The 22,031-nt window shown below is 38.1% G+C and overlaps 1 protein-coding gene across 2 annotated transcripts; it reads left to right on the top strand.

The window, feature by feature from the left end:
* Positions 1 to 368: 368 nt before the first annotated feature.
* LOC140236744 (sialin-like) lies at positions 369 to 19,753 on the top strand. Of its 2 annotated transcripts, XM_072316672.1 has the most exons (10): positions 369 to 453; positions 807 to 916; positions 5,516 to 5,723; positions 7,161 to 7,274; positions 8,781 to 8,939; positions 10,888 to 11,022; positions 11,234 to 11,441; positions 13,639 to 13,786; positions 16,103 to 16,217; positions 19,137 to 19,753. In XM_072316672.1, the coding sequence occupies exons 3-10, from the start codon at positions 5,544 to 5,546 to the stop codon at positions 19,287 to 19,289; spliced, it is 1,212 nt and encodes a 403-aa protein (XP_072172773.1). In that variant the 5' UTR covers positions 369 to 453; positions 807 to 916; positions 5,516 to 5,543; the 3' UTR covers positions 19,290 to 19,753. The 2 variants fall into 2 exon arrangements, with proteins under 2 accessions (XP_072172773.1, XP_072172772.1); XM_072316671.1 differs by lacking the exons at positions 369 to 453; positions 807 to 916 and having other exon boundaries at positions 5,391 to 5,723.
* The last annotated feature ends 2,278 nt before the right edge of the window (positions 19,754 to 22,031 follow it).

Below are 22,031 nucleotides of genomic sequence, written 5' to 3'. Positions count from 1 at the left end.
TTTAAGGTGTTGTTTTTAATGCTAGTTGGGGCTATAGGGTCTTTACTCCCTCCCAACATCAACGGTCCCTTGCACCTCCATTCAGTACATGAGTGACCTAGGCGGTGGCCCGCTGAACTGCCCTCGGCAGACCCCCGAGGGCTGGTCAGATTGTGCTTTCCCATGGGTGGGGCTCTGCGAGATCCCCGGTTGTGCGGGATTTGGGGGTTATAGTTAGGTCTTTATTTTGGCCGTTTTTTTTTTTTTCTTCTAGTATGCCCCTTGTTTTTTAAAACGGGGGGGAATGTAGTAGTAGCGCCCCCTAGCGGTTTCATTCTAACCCCCCTGTCTACAGGGGAGGTATAAAAGGGATTGCCAGTGCGCGCATCCCTCAGTTGTGACCTGGAACCTGATTGAAAGACATACTGACTGAGCTACAAGACAAGTTACAGTTGCAACTCACCAGTAGTGCCGGTAAGTACTACCGTTACTACAACAATAGTTTCATGATCTAATCCAATAAAACTAGACAAATTTAAACATCAAATGTTGTGACAGTTTTTGTCAGAATTTCCTATCAATATCACTTGTTGCCACGATAGTTTTGAGATTTCACTAGCTTCATTATCGAAGCTGTTCTGAGGCTGTTGGACATTTGAAAGAACTGCTTTGTAAGAAATCACCTTTTATTTATTATCTATTTTCACACACAAGAATTTTGATGACTTACATAATCTTTTAAAACTATTCTAATGTCATAATATTTCATGATGGTATGTGTTCTGTCTTTACATGGCAAGATGGGATTTTTTTTTTCTTCCGTCCAGGGTCAAAGAAGGAAGTGACAGGAAGGAAACCAACACGATAGGAAGGAAATGAAAAGGATAGAATGAAACACCTGCTCAGCGGGCTCTTTTTTTTATTGATTTTTACAATGGTGAATGCAGTACATCAGAATTTAAGTAAATTTACAGTTCTAAATAATTTATCATTTGAAAAATGAGCAAAGAAAATGGGATATAATCGAGTTCTTAAAATGAAAACTAAATTAGCATCGCCATTTAGATCTAATATTTACTAAAGAATAGCCCTGAGGCAACCTTATTGTCAAGCTTTTGGTTGAGTTTCTTTAGAGAAACGAATTTTTGGAGCACTAACCCAAGTGAACAACCAAAAGGTTAAAAAAAAACCTGATTAAATACAGGTCTCTAGGTCTAGACCACTCCTGTGCATGAGCGAGCAACAGCCCCCGTGGACAGTGTCACTCTCGTCCTTGGCCTAGCTAGGCTAGGCTACTCGTGTCGTTCTCGCCATCAATGATCAACGTCATGGTCACACGAAATAAATTGCATCATCAAAAGGGTTCGTATATCATCACCAGAATCATTATGATCATCATCACTATCATCTCAACCACAGCAAAACCTAACTATACACAGCCCAGTCGCCGCTTATCGCGTAGCGTATTAACAGCGTCTGGTCGGGCTAAGCAAAACCCTGAATATCATTCCCACCATAATCACTCCCAGCTCACAAAAACACATCAGCATACAGACATCGCAGACTTTGTAGCTAACTACGTTAGACTTTAGATCAATGTTATAGTTGTACACAAAATGAAACGGAGGTGGAAAACTAGTAATGAATACACGGAGATCATCAACGATGGCATTTTACCGTAGAAAAAATACACTGAACATCTTGCACCGCAAAAAAAAAAAAAAAAAAATTGAGGTAAAAAACTACGTTGAGGAAAACTAGGGTGAAAACTCGCTGCTTGGAAGACGAATGATGAAGACACTGTACGGTAAAAATGCACACGGAAACAAACGAGTGGGTACCATGAATGTTCTCGCACACACGTAGATAATCTACATCGTGTTCAATCAAAAAACTCAACAAACACTCGAACAAAAACTCACCTCTAAATTGTTGCAAACGAGATAATCACTTCAAAAAATGGGGGAAAACACTTGTGGTAGTACGATTGTACTCTAAGAATAACAGAGATAAGATGATACGAAAGCAAAAGAGAGAAAAAGAGAGAGAAATGGACAGGAAACCTGCAGAAGTTATGCCACACTCACTGGCACTAAAACGCAATTCGACACACACACGCACACTGGTAATCAGATATCGTCATGGATCCCCTTGAGGAGATCGATATCACGCGTAAGTCAATAGCTAAAAGCCAATCACAGACACAGAATCAGACCGAGTGACTCATTATGAAAAAATTATCGCAAGGCTGATGAATATTCATTAGCACAGTTGCCAATAACAGAGGCCGTCTCATGAAAACTGCCCCGTGTACAAAATGAATGGCAAAAAAAGTGTGTCAGAAAGAGTGTGTCAGATGAAGTGGGTCAGGAAATGGCGTAACCCCTTACGCAATGTTCGCGAGACATGTGAAGGCGTTCAGCTAAAGATCGCGGAGCACGCGCGTATTGCATAGGGATTGTACATCGTGCCACAAGCAGAAATAATACGTCGCATTTCGCCCTTATCGGCGAAAATTGTGCCGGGTTTTGCCCTGGTAAATCATGAAAACTGCGTCGGTCAATGGTAAATTTCTTTCATGAAAACAATTGCGTTAATGAATAATCTTGTCTATGATATATGAAATGGTTGAAAATAATTTGCCTGATTTGTTTACAAGTTGGAAAAACTCTTAACAATGCTTAAACTGCCGCAAACGGGATATTTTACTCTAGACCTGCGCATGCATCGGCGTCTACTCTGTGAGTTAGCAAGCAAATAACTTGTGGTTGTTAAGGCCCTAGCCTAGGTTTAGAGTTGTGTTAGATAGGGTTGTATTTATGGACAAATTGGTCGAGGGACATTACTGAGTCATTCCTAGAATAACAGCTGAAGAGAGAGAAAGAAAAAAAAAAGAACAAAGGAAAAAGCGAGAAAGAAGTAATGAAAGATGCTCTCTGTGGAAATCGGCCTGCCGCGCGCCGCTTTATCAATCATGCGTAAACGCTGTATGGTGGAGCTGCTAGCTGCATTCACAAGTATTTACATATGTACCTAGATCTGCTGTGGAAGAAAGCCCCACCACCATGCATATGTACCATTGAACGCTGCATGGTGGGGCAGAATTCACGAGTATGAACAGTCAACCCGACGTATTAAGTTCGAACGCGGACAAGCACTAGAAGCATTGGTGGGGCCTACTTTACGAGTATGCCCTCAGCCCTTGTCAACATAACTTACATTGATAAAACCTATTTGTTTTCCTGTCTGTCTAGTAGTTTGTAGGACCCTTGTGTTACCCCAGATCTAGCATTGCCTTAGATGGTGGTCAGACAAGCTTGTTTTCTTCTTCTAGAGTGGGGAGTGTTTTAGAGTGTCATTATGATTTAGGGTCTAGTTGAACTTAAAAGTAACACGATCTACTGTAGGCAGGGGCGGATCCAGGAATTCTGTAAAAGGGGGGGGGGGGGCGCAAAGCAAGGGAGCGTAGGGACCGATCCTGAGCCAGGACTGGCGCTGCGTTTTTGAAAGTGGGGGGGGGGGGGGCAGTTTATATTTCTGGTGCCACTTCTGGCTTCATCAGCTGACAAGCAAAGGGAAAAAAAGGCCTTAGCAGGCATTTTCTTGTACCACTTCTGGTGTGAATTGGCTGACAAGCAAAAAACAAAACAAAATAAAAACAAACAAAGGCTTAAGAGCAAATTTTCTAATTTTCTCGTGCCACTTCCGGGTTTCATCAGATGACAAATAAAGAAAAAGGCTTAAACGCAATTTTCAGGTTTTCAGGTGCCATTTCAATCGGCTGACAAGAGATGTTTTTTTTAAAGATTTACGTTGGTCATTTTGCGATTTCATGCATACTTAAGTAAGTAAGAAAAAAAGGAGGTGTACCTCCCATGTGCTTCCCCTGGATATGCCACTGATAGGCCTCCAGTTTTTATTAAAGGGGAAATCCAGTCCAAATAGTAAGTTAGTCTAATAAGAAAGAGTTAACATATTGTGAATTCAACATTATGAATTTGATCAAAATCAGATGAAAAATAAGGAAGTTATGACATTTTGAAGTTTTGCTATTGGGGGGGGGGGAACAGTTCTTGAACAGTCAATATGAATATATGCAGATGGCGAAGTGAGCATGTCATTCCCTCACAACTTACCATATAGTTTGACATAAAATTTTGAAATTTCCAGTTTTTCATTCAAATGCAGTTATGCCTGAGGCTCAAATCCTCATATATCTAACTGATCACTATTCTGAAGTTATTCAATCAGTAATAACATCATGTTTCAGACTTCAATGTCAGAAACATTGAATTTTCATATTTTTTTTTTTACACAATCAATGGAAAATTTTGAGGGTATGACATATTAATACCCACTGTACAAGAAGTATTTTGCAGAAATTATCAAAACTTCAAAATTTCATACCCTTCCCGTATTTTTCATCCGATTTCTATAGTCCAGTACTAGTGCATCAATAGAACATGCCCAAATTGTTAATAGGCCCCTTGATCTACTTGTACAATGCATTTTTCATAGGTCAAGGCCCTAGAAGTGGTACTGGATCTAACATAATTAGACTCACCGCTCTGACTTCTCGTACACAGAGCTCGAGTACCGATGTCTTGTTTACACTTACAACTACACTTACAACTAACGCAGCAGTGTATAAATGTGTATTGTTGAGCAGAATAGTATACTTTCTGTATTCTGTGCTCTACGGGCGCATACGTTGAAAGGCTTGGCCTTGTCGACTCCTACTACATTCCTCACTGCGTGAATCTCTGCAGCATATCTAGACAAAGCGTAGACGCGCTGCATAAAGCGTTCAGTGTAGTGGTACAAACGTGCTACTATACCGAAGATTTTTCCACAATCACGTGATGCAATCTAATCAATCACAACACACTCCATGTATTTACAATGATCTACTAGGGTGAGTGCAGTTTTTGACATGATATCAATAAAAGGTTGCAGTGTTTGCTGGTACACTACAATGTATCGAGATATGAAGGACCAATATCATGAACACATTGCACTGCTTTTGTAATTGTTACTTAGAGCTCAGCTCTACTGCTCCAGCACAGTTGCAGTTTCATCAGACATACATTTGTAACTCATATGCTCTGCATATGTATCAATGACCCAGTGTGATTGGACATATCACTTGAAGAATACCTTATAATGAACTGCTGTGTAGATGATTCACTGAGACATTCTGAAAATATGTTAAAGGTATTAATTCCTCAGTATGATTTTGTTCTGGAAATTTGAAGATTATAAATGATGTCTCAATTTTTTCTCAGTATGATTTCTTTCTGGAAATTTGAAGATTATAAATGATATTATCTCAATTCTAAGGGAATCTTGGTTCAATGGTGGTAGTAGATAAATTTTGCATGATTGTCACCATTTTGTGCGAGTACCTAGAGTTGGTCATTTTTACTTATTTTTAACCTGAGGAGTAGTAAGTAAAATGTGTGTCTCTTTTGTTTTGTTATATGTGGTAATTAGATGTATTCACTGATATTTACATATCTTTATTATTTGTATCTAGAACAAGCAAAGCTGTTCAAGGTATCAGGATGCCTCTGAGTAAGTCCATTCGGATTGTTGCACTTTGCTCATTGGCAAACTTCATCAATGCTGCGGATCGTGTCATAATGCCTATTGCCATCGTGCCCATGGCTGACGTTTACCGATGGAACATGTCTCTCCAGGGCTGGATCCTTAGTGCATTCGCCTATGGCTACATAAGCAGTCAGGTTCAGTGTGTCTCCTTTGTTTTATCGTTAAATACTGGGCACACTTATGTCATTAAGTACATTCACCATCCTTTGTGTGGAATGCTGTTGCCTGAAGTTGTTATGTTTCAGTTATAATGGAAATTCTGATGGAGTAGTCGATGATTCAAGTGTCCTTAAATCAGAAAAAGAATAAATTCTAAATGGTACATCATAGCAAGATATTACACTATATGAGTTTGCATAAATATGATTATTATGATAGAATAGTGTTAGTAGTAAGTAGTGCTTGCAGTAGTCTTACATTCTTAGTGGTATTTGTAGTAAGTAGGAGTAGTACTGGTAGTAGTATTTCTATTAACTGATTTTGAGGCATTTTTCAGTTATTCCTGACAATGCATCTGTCTTCTTCTTTGCATAGCTTATGAAATTAACTTGACTATTTAAAGCCTACTGCTTTTCGTGAAGGTACTGAAGAAAAATGGAGCAATTGCTCTCCAAAATTATATATAATTTTTCAGAAACCTGCCTCTCAAAGTGGTGTAGAGACTGATTATAGCTCACAGTTTAGAAAAAAGAAAAGTCTTAATAGAATTCATCCTTACAAAATTTTAAGTAGACTGGCAAGTTGAACATGGAAAATGAGATAATTTAGATGTTTCTATTTTAATATCCAATAATGTTTGTATCAGTGTTAAAGGGGAAATCCAGTCCAAATATAAGTTAGTCTGATAAAACAGAGTAAAATCTTACAAATTCAATGGTGAAAATTTGACTGAAATTGGATGAATAATAAGGAAGTAATGAAATTTTGAAGTTTTGCTCATTTTTGCAAAACAGTTCTCGTACAGTGGATATGAATATGCAAATGAGTGAGCTGACCATGTCGTACCCTCACAATTTTCCATTGATTGTGTACAAAAACTGACGAAAATTCAATGTTTCTGTCATTGAAATCTGAAACATGACAATATTCCTGGTTGAATAACTTCAGAATAGTGGTCAGTTAGATATACAAGGATTTGAGCCTCAGGCATAATTGCGTTTGAATGAAAACCGGAAATTTCAAAATTTTGTGTACAAACTATTATGGTAAGTTGTGAGGGAATGACATGCCCACTTTGCCCATTTGCATATTCATTTTGACTGTTCCAGAACTGTTTCCCCAAAAAATAGCGAAACTTCAAAATGTCACAACTTCCTTATTTTTTATCCAATTTCGATCAAATTCATACTGTTGAACTCATAATTTTTTACTCTTTCTTATCGGACTAACTTATATTTGGACTGGATTTCCCCTTTAATATGTAGGAAAAAGTGACAATGTGAAAATAAAGGCAAAAATTTGTTTGTACAATACAAGGCACAGCTGTTTCAATACCAAGTACTGGGGGTATGTGGTACTTAGTTGTTCAGAGAAGCCTAAGTATGATATTTCTCTCCAATTTGTCTTTCCAGATTATAGGTGGTAAAGCTGCACAGAAGTTTGGGGGCAAGCTCACTCTAGGTGTAGCAGTAGCAGTGTGGTCATTTTCTACATTTATCACCCCTGTTGTAGGAGGATCATTCACAGTAAGTCATATCATTGCCATAACTTTAAACTTTTGTCGTAGAACTGCACACATGCAACAATTTCAAACCTGAGAAAGCTGTTGAATTAAATGTACATTCCAGTTTGGTGAAATAGAATGATATGAAGAGTTTGTTTGCAAAAACCGATAAGTCCATTTTTGAAGATTTTGAAGTACGGTCTCTGTCATAAAGTACAAAATAATACCTTTTAAATGATATATTGGTCACTACATATAAAGGTATATTTTTGAAGTTATTGTCAAAAGAAGCAAGACTTTTCTTATTATTCTCTTTATTTTTCTTGACCTTTAATCGCAAATATCTCCATTTTACAAATATGGACTTATCGGTTTTTGCAAACAAACTCTTCATATGTTGGTATGTAGTCTTGATTTCAGCCATATCAGTGTAAGTCCATTACAAGAGTAGAGGTGTCAAAACACAAATTACCATCATGATTATTGGTTTTGGTATTGTCATGTAAAATTGCATAAAGTCATGATTTAAAGGGCAAGTCCACCTTCACGTATATGTGAATTGAGTGAATCCAGCAAGAATAGTAGAACATATTCGTAAAAGTTTGAGGAAACTCAGACAATCCATTCAAAAATTATGAATTTTTAAAGTATCTGTGCAGTCACTGTCAATGAGAAGACTACGGTGTATGATGTCTCATGAGTAGAACAATATAGAGAAGATATAAAGAGAATTTCACAAAATTTCATTTTTTTTGGAAAAATGTGCACATTTCCTTGACTTGTCACTTACGTATATGTAAAGGGTAATATCACTCTCCCTGCCTTCTGAAAGAGGCAAGTCAAGTGTTCTTTTGCTATGCGAGGAAAGTGAAAATACATTGAATTTTGTTTATAATTTCTTTATGTTGTTCCACACATTGGACATCACAAGTCATGGTGGATCCAGGAATTCCTTAAAGAGGAGGTGCCTTTACAAAATTAAAGTGTGGGGGTGGGGGAGGGATTCTGCCCCCCGGCCCTGTTAGGGTTAATACTCTCTTTATGTAAAATGACTATTATGTGACTTATGCTAAAGCTAATAAGGCATTGAATAGGTGGTTATTAACAATGGTACTCAGTAGCTATCAGTAGCTCAGTAATTATTGGAATGCTCGTGCTGGCCACTGTAAGGCAGTTAAAAAAATATATAGCGGTATTTCTCTCCCTCATGTTAAAAAAGCATCAAGGCAAGGAACTCATACTCTTACGAGGGATGTCTCCATTCATTCATATAGTTTCTATGCCCAATAGTTTTAGTTGCCTTTGGCAAGCAAGCAGTGGGTTTGTAGCATTGTTTCAGTTGCCTTTGGCAAGCAAGCAGTGAGTTTGTAGCATTGTTTCAGTGTGTGCTGCTTATGATTAGGTACTTGTTTAAACTTGTATGAGCAAAACTTATATCCTTTTTCAATGCATATGCAATTATATATCGTGAAAGATTACAAGTTGAATTAGTTCCATGTGGTCCTATGTCTTTGTTCTTTACCATCAGGTTCTTGTCATGTCGAGAATGATCCTTGGTTTTGCGGAGGGATTTTGCTTGCCAACTATCTTCCACATTTTTGCTCACAATGTACACCCTGATGAGAGATCTACCTCGTTTGGTTACCTGGTGGCTTTAGGCTCAGTTGGGCAGACCGTGGCTGCTTTGGTAAGACAGAGAGCCTATAAAGACTCCAATGTATGTTGTTGTAAATGCCCTCTAAAGTGACCTTCCCCTTGTTCTACTTCTGAATATGCTTTGTACATTAAATTTTGCTCACCATATCACAAATCAAACTTCTTTAATACTGAAAGTGCCTTCCAACACTTCAGAATATTCATGTGATGTGATGGAGAGCTTTGTAAACTCTTTTATACCTACATGTACTCCATGTCACAGGAATTTGAGGCATTTTGATGATGAGTCAAATTTTGCCAATGGGTGTCATGGTAATCTGGTTATGCAGAGCAGTCTTCTGAAAGTTTTTGATTATCTGTTTATTTGTTTATTTATTTGTTTTTTAGTTGGAGTGCTACAGGCAAGTGATGGCCAATAACTATAAGAGAAGGAAATGGAAACATGTCTGAATTGTGCACAAGAATCAAGAGGATGAGAGGTGGAGTGATTGAAAAATCCTAAACTCACCAAGAATTGAATCGATTTGCTTGTCAAGAATATGTTAAATTGAAAAGTTTGTCTGTGTATGTATATTTAGGGTCATTTGCAAAAATAGATATACACAGCAACTACAACAAAAACAGAATATAATGCCAGAATAAACACAATGACTTTGCAAACACCAGAATTTTCCTTTTATTTTTGGGTGTGTTTATCAACTCACTTTTGGCATAGAATTAAGGTTTCAAAGCAACTTTCAGGGAGATTTGGGCAGATGATAAACATATAGCTGTTTTGATTACGGGGTTAGAAACACCTTTCTGAAATGCAGAAAGAGTGCGATTGCAAATGTGTTTGAGCCAGGATTGTGTTTCTGTGGAGATGATAAATGCAAAGACGTTTTAAAATGTGTTTATAGCTGTAAACATTGCCAACTACACATCTTCGCTCCTCGGGTCAAGCTGTGCAATGGAGCTGCACGATGACAAAGCCTCCGTCTCGACTCATGATAACCATGATAAATGCAACAACTCGAGAAACACAATCTGAAAGGTCTTTGCAAACGTGTTTTGATAGTGGGTATTGAAACATGTTTCAAAGATGGGAAGATGATGAACGCAGCCTTTGTCTTGCCTCGGTAGTGGAAGCAAGACATATGCATCACTCTTCTGTTGTCTTTGTCAGTGGCGACGGTGGCGTCAACAATTTGGTGTACTCTCTATGACTTTCCACAGCTTTGAAGTATGACCACCAAATTATCACCACAGGTACATAGCCTAAAAATGCTTGTCAAGGTGTAATATGGTGATGTCCGCCAAGGTCAAAGGTCAATAGTTCAATGAACTTTCCCTGTTAAGCATTGTACTCGCAGTATTGTGGTGTATTCTCAATATTAAAATTATATTCTTCCCACAGCTTTGACCTATGACCACCAACTTCAAACCACATACCAGGGTATACATCATCTAAAGATGCCAGTTACTAGTATGTTAAATTATTGGTGAAGTCTGACAAGGTCAAAGGTCAAACGGTCGATGAACTTACCTTGAAAAACACTTTACTCACAAAGTGCGATATGCAGGCCAGATGTCGTTTTGTGTTTGCCTTGTTGGTTGTTCTTAGTGTATAGAAGTAAATTCCTAGCATGTGTATTGCATTATTGCATTCTGCTTGTTTTTAAGTGTTTGTATAGATTTGTGCATGTTTTGGTGTTTTTTATGGAACTTAACCCATTGAGGACAGACTGGTTTTGCTACAACATGCATTTCCCATAGACACTTGCCCAAGTATACTCGGGACACGTCCTCAACGGGTTAATGAAAAAGATCATTTAGTCAGGCAAATGCATATTTTACATGATTGATTATATGTTTGTTGCACTTTGTGTGATCTATTAAACCTGAACATACAAATAGTGCCTACTGGTATGAACTCAATGTACATTTATAACATTTTTCTACAGATGATGAATTCTATTCAAATTTCTTTGTTTTGGTAGATTTGCCCCCGTCTCTCCTGGGCCATGATGTTCTACACCTTTGGTGCCATTGGACTCATGTGGGTGGTAATCTGGGTAATGTTCTACCCAAAGGACAGTCCTGACAATGACCCAGAAATGCTCCTAATGCCAAAGGTTTGTGCAGTACAAATGAAAACAGTTGATTTCACAGTGATTATTTAGATTACCCAAAATTGAATATTTATTCTAATTTTTATTATTTTTTTCTTTAATGGAGAGAGAGAATTCCATGTGTGACTGCATACATGTACACCATACCTCATTTCAATCCTTTATTTTCCTTGACGTGATACTGTCATTTTTTTCTCTTGTGATTCCTAACCAGGTTGACACAACAAACAGCGTGTACTGGACAAGCTACATCTCACATCGTCCTCTGTGGGCAATGTATATTGCCCACTTTGCCATGAACTGGTCAAACTATATTGTGTTGTCATGGTTACCAACATACTTACAGAGGCATTTAGGAGCCAACAAGCAAGATGTTAGTTTTACTGCACTGCCATATGTCATGAACTCATTATTTGGTGTAGGTGAGTAGATCATGAAAGTAAATGATTGAAGAAACCTCAGGAAACAGAAATATCCATGTTATGGCCCTGTTACGTATAAGTCAAGTTGAATAATTAAAGGAGTGATGGAGACACTGAATGTGATGTATCAGACTCATAGCCCATTTAGTCTGGGTGGGCTGACCCCCCCCCCCCCCAATCCCCCAAGATCTTAGCCATCAGTTTTCGTGTGATACTCACATCGTAATCTACAAGATTGAGTCTTAACCCTAACTAGGCCGGGCTATTTAGGTAGATCATAGAGCCGGGGGGGGGGGGGGGGGGGGGGGCCTCCCAGGCCCCCCCTCCAGATCTCGGCCGTCGACCGCGCGATCGCGACGAAAATTGGCACACACATTGCCTAAGATGTAATCTAAAGTATCACAAAGTTAAATTTTTTAAAAATTATCATTTATGCTAAATTATGCTAATTTATGCATAATGATGCATGAAATCAGACAATTTGGTATAAATCACTAAATAGAGCTCAAAATGGGCACATTTTTTGTGTGAACATTCTTTTCAGTGTCCTGAGCAAATAAGAGAGAAAAAAATTGTGCCATCAGAAAAAATTTCTTAAGTATTTTATTGTTTTTTGAATTTCTTATGTATTTCTCTGTTTTTTCGACCTTATGTTTTTCATTGTTTTTTCGATGAAACTTGTCCGTGACATTGTTCCGATCAAGAAAATATGTTATTAATTGATTTTAATCAATAAAACCCCAAAATAATCATACTTTTATGAAATTTGCCTGTCAGCACAGTTTGCATTGAAATTGTACACGAATTCACGTTTTTGAGCAATTTTTGGTCTGACATGCACATACATATTAATGCGCAACTTCGGAACCGCACACCCGGGCATTGCAAATTTGGTGTCAAAAGATGCGGGAGACTCAAAAGAAAAAAGTCATGAAACGTCGCGGCGATAGCTTTTCGCGTTAGCGATACATCGCGCGGAACGTCGAGGTGGGGGCCTCGGAGGCCCCCCCCCCGGCCTAGTTAGGGTTAAAATTATTTGAAATTGTCAATATTTAATTCAAATCAATTGATCATGCAAATTAAGCCCTTTATCTTATTTTAGCATATTAAACACTAATCAAAAGCTTTGAAGGTGTTTTTTTTTTTTTTGTGGTTTGTGTATCTGTTTTAACATATTCAACAATTGTACATCATAAAAACTTCCGAAAGGCATTTAGATTCTTATGTATTTCATTGTTTCCAGAATTGCTTGTGTATTTCTTAGATTTTAACCTTTTTTCTCTGTTTTTTGTATGGGAATTGTCATGGACCACTTTTCTACCATAATTACCATAAATTTGATCAATCAAAGTTATGGATGGTAAAATTAGTCAGGTTTTTATGAGCTTCATGATAGAGCACTGTTTTCCCGAGGAAATATACATAAAACACAAAATTGTGCCCATTTTGGGGTGACATGCCATTATCAAAATGGGCGTGGCTCCATAATGGTACTCGCGGACATTGCAAATTTTTTCTCAAAAGTTGCACAATCCTTGAAAGAAAAAAGGTCAAGAAGCCTCATGATTGTCTTCTCATGTTGTGGAATTGTTGCGCGAAACATCAACCCCCCCCCCCCCCTCGGCCCTTTTAGGATTTTGAACAGAACCAATCTGCTTTGAGTCATGTTTTTTCAAAAGCACCCATGAGAAGTTTCAGTGGCAGTCCGTGTATCTTTGTACTCGGTGTATTAGGGCTGTTTACTGAAAGTGCTTTGAGAAGGAGCTTTATATTGATTGGGAAGCTGATATGTCACGTTGAAGTACAAAGGTCCATTCACATACTGGTATTTTGCATTCTTTATGTAAGCGGGTAAATTTCACATGAAATAGACTGTTACTGGAGTGTGCTATTGACTTGGAGGGTAAACGGACACAACAACACAAATAGTCATTTCAGGTTTGGGATAGTTGTTGAAGCAGTATGATTAGACTACCAGTAGTAACATCTTTTTTGTTTGTGTTTGTTTTTGTTTTTTCATTTGACTCATGAAACGATAGTGTGTTTTTGTTTCTTTCTCTAAAAACTTTAGTACATACTGTACATAGTGAACATAAAATGTATAAACTTGTGTTATTTTGCGACTTTCTATTATGAAGACAGGTGTAATGAATCCATGATTGAGCGGATGTGTTTTACATCTTCTTTCCATACAAAGCGGCTGGACACTATGCAGACTACCTGATCACCAAGAAACACTGGACTGTACTCTCTGTCAGGAGAATAATGACATGCATTGGACTTCTTGGCCCCGCCCTCTTTATCATGCTCTTTGGTTCTGTGGATAAATTAGGCTTAGCTGTCTGGTGAGCTTCCTTTTAAACATAATATTATCTATTACAAGTCTTTCCTTCAGGATATGATAGTATGATAAAGTATTCACTTGATAAGGATGTTGCTATATGTGTGTGTATGTTATTACTGGTATTCCCAGTTTGATACATTATGGGAGGGGATGATGATTGATGGTTATGTGCCTCTCTCTTTTCAGTAGTGGCTCAATAGTTATACAACACAAGGATTAAAAAGTGCTATCCTATGAATATCATGTGGTGACTTTGGGCTGGAAATGTTATTGTTCTGTGTATGTACAAGTGTACCTATGGCTTTAAATATCACCTTTCCCCAATATCATTATCTAAAAAATTCCAGTTGTGAAATACAGTGTTGTAGTGTAGGATTCAAGACTTTAATTGCATGGTAATGCCTCCTGACATTAATAAGTGAAAGTAAGCAGAAATTCACTTATTGGTATCATGCATCAGATGGACAATGCATGGTGGTAGAGATCAATTTGTATCAATTCACCCTATTCATGACATAATACAATTTAACACTTTGGTTTAAGCCACTATTTGCAAAGCATTATGCAACGTACAGTCTTTGTTTTCATTGGCCGTGGTAATCTCATCACATTGGGCCATCTTATGTAAACTTACAAATCTGTGTTAAATGGCAAGCCATGAGATGAAGTTCTGGCTATTGATCTGTGACCTAACATCATAACCAGATGATTACAACATTGCACCATCATATCCAAATTCAAGTACAGTTCGACCTTGATTATCAGCCTCCTTTTATCCGGTAATCTCTTTTATCCGGACGCGTTCATGCAGTGAAGTACTTTTTTTTTTTTCATCCAAAAATTGAGAAAAAATAGTGACTTTCATGGATCTATTTCACTAATTTCATGCGATGTGCATGATAGGTTTCTCAATATCTAATGAGGTAAAACATGTATGATTTTCACATAAAGATATACTTCATTTTTGTGAAGAAGGGACTACAATTTTGCGCAGGCTAGCATAGATTACACCACCGTTGAGGGGTACGCTATCTGCCTAGCTGCCAGTGCACTGGGACGGCAGCTTGGATGGCAGCTATATACATTAACATTGTGTCTCCCATATCAGGCCAATTCGCTTATCCGGATGAGCGCCGGTCCCGACATGGCCGGATAATCGAGGTCGAACTGTATTATGATTTTTCAGAGTCTCAGCTTTCTAATGATCTGTAGTTTGTCTTCATTTATATATAAAAAACACACACACACACACACACACACACACACAAAACCTTCGAAATGGTTGAGTTCCAGCCACAAGAGAAACATAGGTTTGAGGAAATTGATCTTGAAGCCTAGATAAGGGCAGACATGTATGATATGAGGCAATCACAACTAACAAACCGTCAAGATAAACCGCTTTAACTATGCACCTATAGAAACCTGATAAACTTTGTATCAAAAGATATCCTTAAAGACAGCCAATCCCTTTTGCATGCAAATTTTTGAAAAATTGGTGAGAACACTTAGGTATTGAAGAAAACACTGTTTGGAAACCTGTAAATTTTGAACTCAAGAGAGTCTTTATTTGTTTAGTTTAATTGACAGTTAAGATTTGAATTTGATTTTTTTGTACTACGAAAAAATTACAAATCTAAACTACTAGCCTAGTTTTACAGACCTGTGTGATGCACTTAGTTGCACATGTAGTTCATGTAAGTGGTGTGTTACTTGCCATCGATAACAAAGTAAGAGAAGCTAGTGAATTCTTCTTTTCTGACAGCTTTAACATGCATATCTTTTGTTTGAAGTATAAGTATCATATTACAACCACAGGAGGATTAATACATGCAGCTGTGCCTAGTACACAGAATACGCTACGGTGAGCGTTTGGTGCATTATTTGAATTTTAATGGCTAACAACCTTCAAATATCACAGAAATGTTATAGCTTTACAATAGTCTTGTCATTCTGGTGGAATATATCATCTTCTGTGCTATTTGGGAAGGAATGCAAAAGGGATGGACCATCTTTAAATTATGAAGTTTTGACAGTCTATATTCTAATCAGATCTTGAACTTTTCATATTGAGACAAAAATCAGTTATCCTTTTTTTACACTAAGATGACTTGGCAGTTTCCTTGGCGTTAGACATCTGTCAGGGTAATGTGGTGAGGAGTCACATGTAGAGGTCATCAGTATGAAAGGTCATCACATGATGTTTGTCAAAATAGCATTTCTCCTTTTTTTCATTGTTTGCTTGATATCTGAGGAAGTCTGAGGTGTTCGAGTCAGAGATGTAATCTTTGATATGATTTTCTTTTGTCTCTAAAAACAGCTTTATCTCAATCTCCTTGGGTCTGTGTGGATGCAACTCCTCTGGTCACATGAGCAACCATGCAGATGTTGCACCAAATCATGCTGGGATTACATTTGCAGTGTCAAATACCCTGGTAAGAAACTTATGTGTCACTTTTAAAGCCCCTGTCACACTCTGCCAGATAGGCTCACCGTACAAGAAACAGGCAATATTTTGCTCATCTGTTGTTCAAATCGTCCATTGAGTGGACAAAGTGTAAAGTTTCCGTTTTAGAAGAGCGTACATGCATGGTTATGGGGGAGAACAAAACAAACAATTAGCAATGCATGTGGGACAATAGTGTACAGGACAGAGGGACGTGCGGAAACTCATGAGAAACAAATTATGAACCACATGCCCATGGGACAAAACACACGAGCAACAAATAGGTGATGCATGAGACATACAGTATGTTGGACGTCAGAGAATGGTGTGATAGCCATTCCATCCGTTCCATTGTCTCGCAGCAACAGACTCTACATGAGGCCTGGTGGATGGAAATGCAAGGAAAATGACTGAGTACAGTACATATACAGCAGAAAACATACAACAATCGGGCAAAGGTCAGCTGACGTTATCCGTTTATGGCAAGACAAAGCTTTTTGCGTGGCTGCTCTGAGTGAAATCATGGGAATATAAACGTCCATCCAGGGGATAAAAAGGACATGAAACACATTTAAACGGATATCAACGGATGCCAAAAATTACGTTTTCAGCTTCTTGAAAATCCCATGATACATTTATACTAAATTTGGCAGGTAGCATTTGTAATGTGATAAGATCTTTATTTGTTCATGTCCCCTCCCCCACCTTGCCCCAAAGTCCTCACAGCAAAGAATCTGTAAAGATCTTCTCTTGAATTAGAAGTGTTAGAGCTTAGTCCAATAAGTAAGTACATATGTAACTGCATTTCAGGTTTGTCCATGGTGAATCAGGGGATGCTCCCTTGGGGCGGGGGGTTGCGATCAAAGTGAGGCCCCAAATTTTACATTTTCAATTTGTTTTTGAAATTATAATAAGCTCATGGATTTTCAACAAACTTGGGAAGTAGGATTTCTGGTTTGATAGGCTCTTAATTTGTTCAAAAAGGCACGTTGCTGGAGGTCCCCAAGTTACCCAAGTCTGCTGTGTTCTTCTTGGGTAATGGTCTTCAAGAATATGTTGAAGGTGAACTTGCAGTACTCTAGGTAGTGTGAGACCCCTGGGTTTCTTGTTGATGATTTTGTAATTATACCCCCGCCACACATAGTGTGAATGGGGTATATAGGAATCACCGCGATGTTGGTCGGGCGGGCGGGTGGTAGGACGGTCGGTCGGTCGGTCTGTTGCAAATCTCCGAACTCCTCCTACAGTTTTGAAGCAATTTAAATGAAACTTAGGGTAAATGATGATATTGAGGTATAGATGTGCAAGACGTTTTTTGTGTTTGTCGGACAATGCATTGCCATGGTAAAAATAATTCTATCAAAACATTGTGGATTGAATAACTCATAGTATTTAAGCAATCAATTTCAAAATTGGTATCTATGATGATCTATTGGTGTAGTTATGCAAGACACTCTTTGTGTTTGTACTTGACAAAGCGTTGCCATGGTAACCGCATGTTTTCTTCGAAATCTTGTGGAGTGAACAACTTCCACAGTTTTGTAGCAATTGAAATCAAATGTGGTAGGCATTATGGCCTTGAGGCATAGATGTGGAACACATAATTTTCGTGTTTGTCAGACAAAGCGTTGCCATGGTAACTATAATTTTACCAAAACCTTGTGGATTGAATAACTTCCACATCATTCAAGCAATTAAGGTCAAATTTAGTATTTATGATGATCGGGAGGTGTAGTTATGCAAGACACCAATGTGTTAATATAAGAAAAATTTTGATCTTGATTGGCATATTTCAAAGTGTTTCAGAGACTCCAACCCAAATCACCTTCTGATCTGGAGACTCTCCCGCCTGAAACCCCTAGCAAACGGGAGACTCCAAGTTGATGTATGCGAAGCGCGAAGTTCCTAGGGTTCTAGATGCTCTCTGGTGCTATCTAAGACTTATTTTTTCAACATACAATAGCAATAAGTAAGAAATCCTTTCCAACGGGAGACGCAGAGCCAGGGCGGGAGAAATTAAATCTCAAGCGGGAGAACAGGAGATTTTGCAAAAATGGGTTTTCGGCGGGAGATCTCCCGTCGAAAACGGGAGAGTTGGAGTCTCTGGTGTTTTTCTTTATAATTATGTTACTGTCAATGTCAGGTGTTATGAATTTCTTCTCCAAAAAGAACGAAGGAAAGAAAGAAGGCCCGTTAACGATCGTCCCTGTCACTGTACAGGCATGCTAACCTGGAAACATTAAACTGCACATTACTTGAATATGAGACCATTCTGAAGCAAATAATTTTCACACAACAATAGATATATAATGTACTCTTAAATGAATCCCACAAGGATTGGAACAATCATCCCCCAGCATTTCCACTGATTCCCAATGATCAGTTACTAGCCATCCCCTTTAATCTAAGTTGTGGTGGAAATCAAATTTGAAAAACTTAAAACCTGCTTCTTTAACCCTATTCTAACAAGGCTATTTGAGACCAAGTTTTAATGGGGGGGGGGGGGGGAGGGAAGGAGTCAATTTAACAAAGAAACACAATTTGCATTGGATTTGCGTGCAATATCACAAATTTTAGCTGTTTTTGGACTGAAATGCATGTACAAAACATTGTATTACTTCAGAATGATGTACTCAGAAGTCACAAATTGGTCTCACAATATGCGGGAGACTTTAAAGAAAAGAGTCATGAAATGGCGCTTCAAAATCTTTGTGTGTTGTGGAATCACATGAAATGTCGAGAGGGGGTAGATTTGACCCCCCCCCCCCCCCAGGTAAGATAGGGTTAAATAATTATCGAAATCCCAGTATTCTCATCATTTTGGATTGAAAAGTCAGCCAATCACACTTTCTTTTCAAGAAGCTATTCTCAGTATTTCACTCTTGTTTCCTCCCTGAATGATCTGCAGGCCACATTGCCTGGCATGGCTGCTGGTCCTGTCACTGCAGCTATGGTAGCCTACTCTGGAAGCTGGTATCCAGTCTTTACTGTAGCCTCAGTGGTCAACCTTGGTGGAGCTCTCTTCTACTTCAGCCAGAGCTCTGCTAGTCAGGTTCTCTGAAATCTTCTGCTACTATTAACGCTGCATGAATCAGAGTGGTGCTTACTACTACACTTTGAAACAATGAGAAAGTTGTTTGCGACAAAACATTTGTTCATTAGTGAAAACATGAGCACATTTTTGATAATTACACATGATGAAATGGCCTCTGGATTCTTCATGTACTATGACATCTTTTGCTCACCAACACAGCTGTTTTGAACACACAAGTGTGATTTGATTGAGACTGTTTTCCTATTTTCACTTTTGAATGAATTGTCGCTTGTCTTAGTTTTTGTTAATTTAGTTTTCAAAGAGAATTTGTAATGTTTCTCTGTAATACCTATTAGGGCTGTTCGGCCTTGAGATGGCAAAACAACGTATCTACATCCAACCTCATTTCCAGTAGATCAAGCTTGAAGTTTGCAAACTTTCAGCTCTTTTTCTGTTTTTGTTCAACACTTCATATCTTACCTTAGAAGGACCAAGAGTATCAGTAATACAGTGCATGCAAATTGATTTCACTAGACCCCTCATTTTTAGAATAATTTGCATTTAATCAAAACATATGTTGTTTTGCTGTCTCAACATAACCCCACTATTGCCATTGATACGGCAAAACAATGTAAGTCTAGATCACTGGCGCGTGTACAACGTATTACAATGTCAATATGTGCGTGCTTCTGCAGCCGCACACGGCACGCAGCCTATTACAGCATAAACATGTAGATGGCAAAACGACGTATAACATGTAGATGCGTTGTTTTGCCAAGTCCATGCCTGACGTGTGTTGAACAGGGGCAAGCGTATCGCTTATGTTGTTTTGCCAACAAAATTTGAACAATTCCCTCTGGGAGGGAGCATCACTTCTCAGTTACAGAATGGGTTCTGATTTCAGGATTTGGTCAAGAGTTAGATTATATTAAAATAAGCTGAAATATGTGACTAAGTACATTTTCATGAATTTTTGACATATGTTGTTTTGCCATCTCAAGGCCATATTGTTAATGCATCAAAGACAAAGTAGACCTTATCACGAACTTGAATTCTCTCTGAAGTTGGGTCTTAAAATACAAACAAACAAACATGGCCATGAAACTTTTGAAAAGCACTGCTTAAGTGATGTGGTCACATGTCTGAGGTGACCATTTTAAGCTGTTAAGGACGGGTCCTGAGTATGATACTCGGGCATGCGTCTATGGGAAATGCATGTTGTAGCAAAATCAGTCCGTCCTCAGCGGGGTAAGATGCCTAGTGAAGACTGTGTGTTATGGTATATTATGCTTGAAATCAAATGCCATAACACTGTTTTGCCTGATTATCTTATAGAGTTCTATGAAATTGCTGTCCACATAGCTGTTTCACTCTAAAATGTGTTGTACAGCCTGTAATTTCTATTGTTACTGTTACTAGGTGCATGTGAGCACTCTTTCCATCTCAAGAGAGGCAAAACACACATTTAGCAATTTCAAACAGCTTTTTGACATTTTGGATGTGAAAATTGTGAGATTTGAGAAAAAGTTACAAGTCTGAAAAATTCACTGTAGCACTATTATCAACTTTTCAGATTCACATGTTTTGGGATCTAAGTAACAAGTCATGTGGTGCCCCCCCCCCCAAAAAAAAAAAAAAACAAAAAAAAACAAAAACAAAAACAAAAACAAAAACAAAAAAAACCCCAAAACAAAAAACAAACCCCACAACAACAACTCAATGGCAGAGAGTAATTATCTGCCCAAAGATGATGTAGTCAGGACATCATTATGTTGCAAAATGTATTGAAAAGAAACCCACTCCGTGGTAGATGAATTGTCCAGTGACGCTTTGATGTGATATTTCTGCCAGATGTCACAGTTACTTTATGTCTAAGAAAAGAGACAAGGTTTAGCCATTGCCTTATCAATAGAGAATGTATAATCCCAGTTTGACTGCATAGTTATTATTTGGTCATAGTACCTTTGTACCACATACACTATAATATAGGCCCTATACAACGGGCTGATGTCTTAGTGTGCCTATTTAGGTAGATGAGATCAGGGTTTTGTTTAAAAAAAGAAAAATAGAGGATAAATCATTAATGATGCAGAATGGCTTGATTTTAATGTGCTCTTGTCCTGCTTTAAAGCTCTTGATATAATGTCATAGATATGTTTTCATGACTCAAACTATGGGAATGAGACCTACGATTGATGAATAATATGTTCATAAGATTTGTTATGGGTAGGTAACTGTACCACACAAAGCACAGTTCTTGTTTTGACTGGCTTTTATAATCCTTGTTTGTCCCCAGAATGGCAAGTCTTTTATTTTTGTTATTTTACTAGTACCCAGTAACTTTCTTGACATCTTTGGATATCCCAGCATGTCCAGAGAGTAAGGTGTTGACACTTTACACTGGTCACAAAATTAGCTGTTTGAGGAAATGTGTCCTGCTCCTTGTATTACATCAAAGCTTTTTTTCCTGAGGGATTTTTGTGTGATTTAGCTGCCAATGTGGTATTCTTTCAGTGAGCGTCATATACCGGAAATAGTCTGTTTAAAGGGATGGTACAGTATTGGTGGAGATAAGAATTGGGCTTTTAACTTTTTGCGAAATACCAAGAAAACACTTATGATATAGTACAGAGCATACCATTTTAAGAGGAATTCAAAGTTTATTTGATGAAAATCGGGTTTGGAATGACTGAAACATCCAAAAACAAAGTTAAACAAAGAGGTCGTAATAAAGTATGGGTCCCACACTTTATTAGAATCGCTCTTTTT

Source organism: Diadema setosum, chromosome 13, assembly GCF_964275005.1.
Source record: "Diadema setosum chromosome 13, eeDiaSeto1, whole genome shotgun sequence".
In the NCBI taxonomy this organism is placed as follows: Eukaryota; Metazoa; Echinodermata; class Echinoidea; order Diadematoida; family Diadematidae; genus Diadema; species Diadema setosum.
This window is presented reverse-complemented; position numbering and strand designations above follow the sequence as displayed.

Excerpts from the sequence above, each read along its gene's own strand:
- LOC140236744 (XM_072316672.1), top strand. The coding sequence starts at position 5,544 with ATGCCTCTGAGTAAGTCCATTCGGATTGTTGCACTTTGCTCATTGGCA. Across the intron at positions 13,787-16,102 it reads AAATTAGGCTTAGCTGTCTG|CTTTATCTCAATCTCCTTGG; the intron begins GTGAGCTTCCTT and ends CTCTAAAAACAG. Across the intron at positions 16,218-19,136 it reads TTGCAGTGTCAAATACCCTG|GCCACATTGCCTGGCATGGC; the intron begins GTAAGAAACTTA and ends AATGATCTGCAG.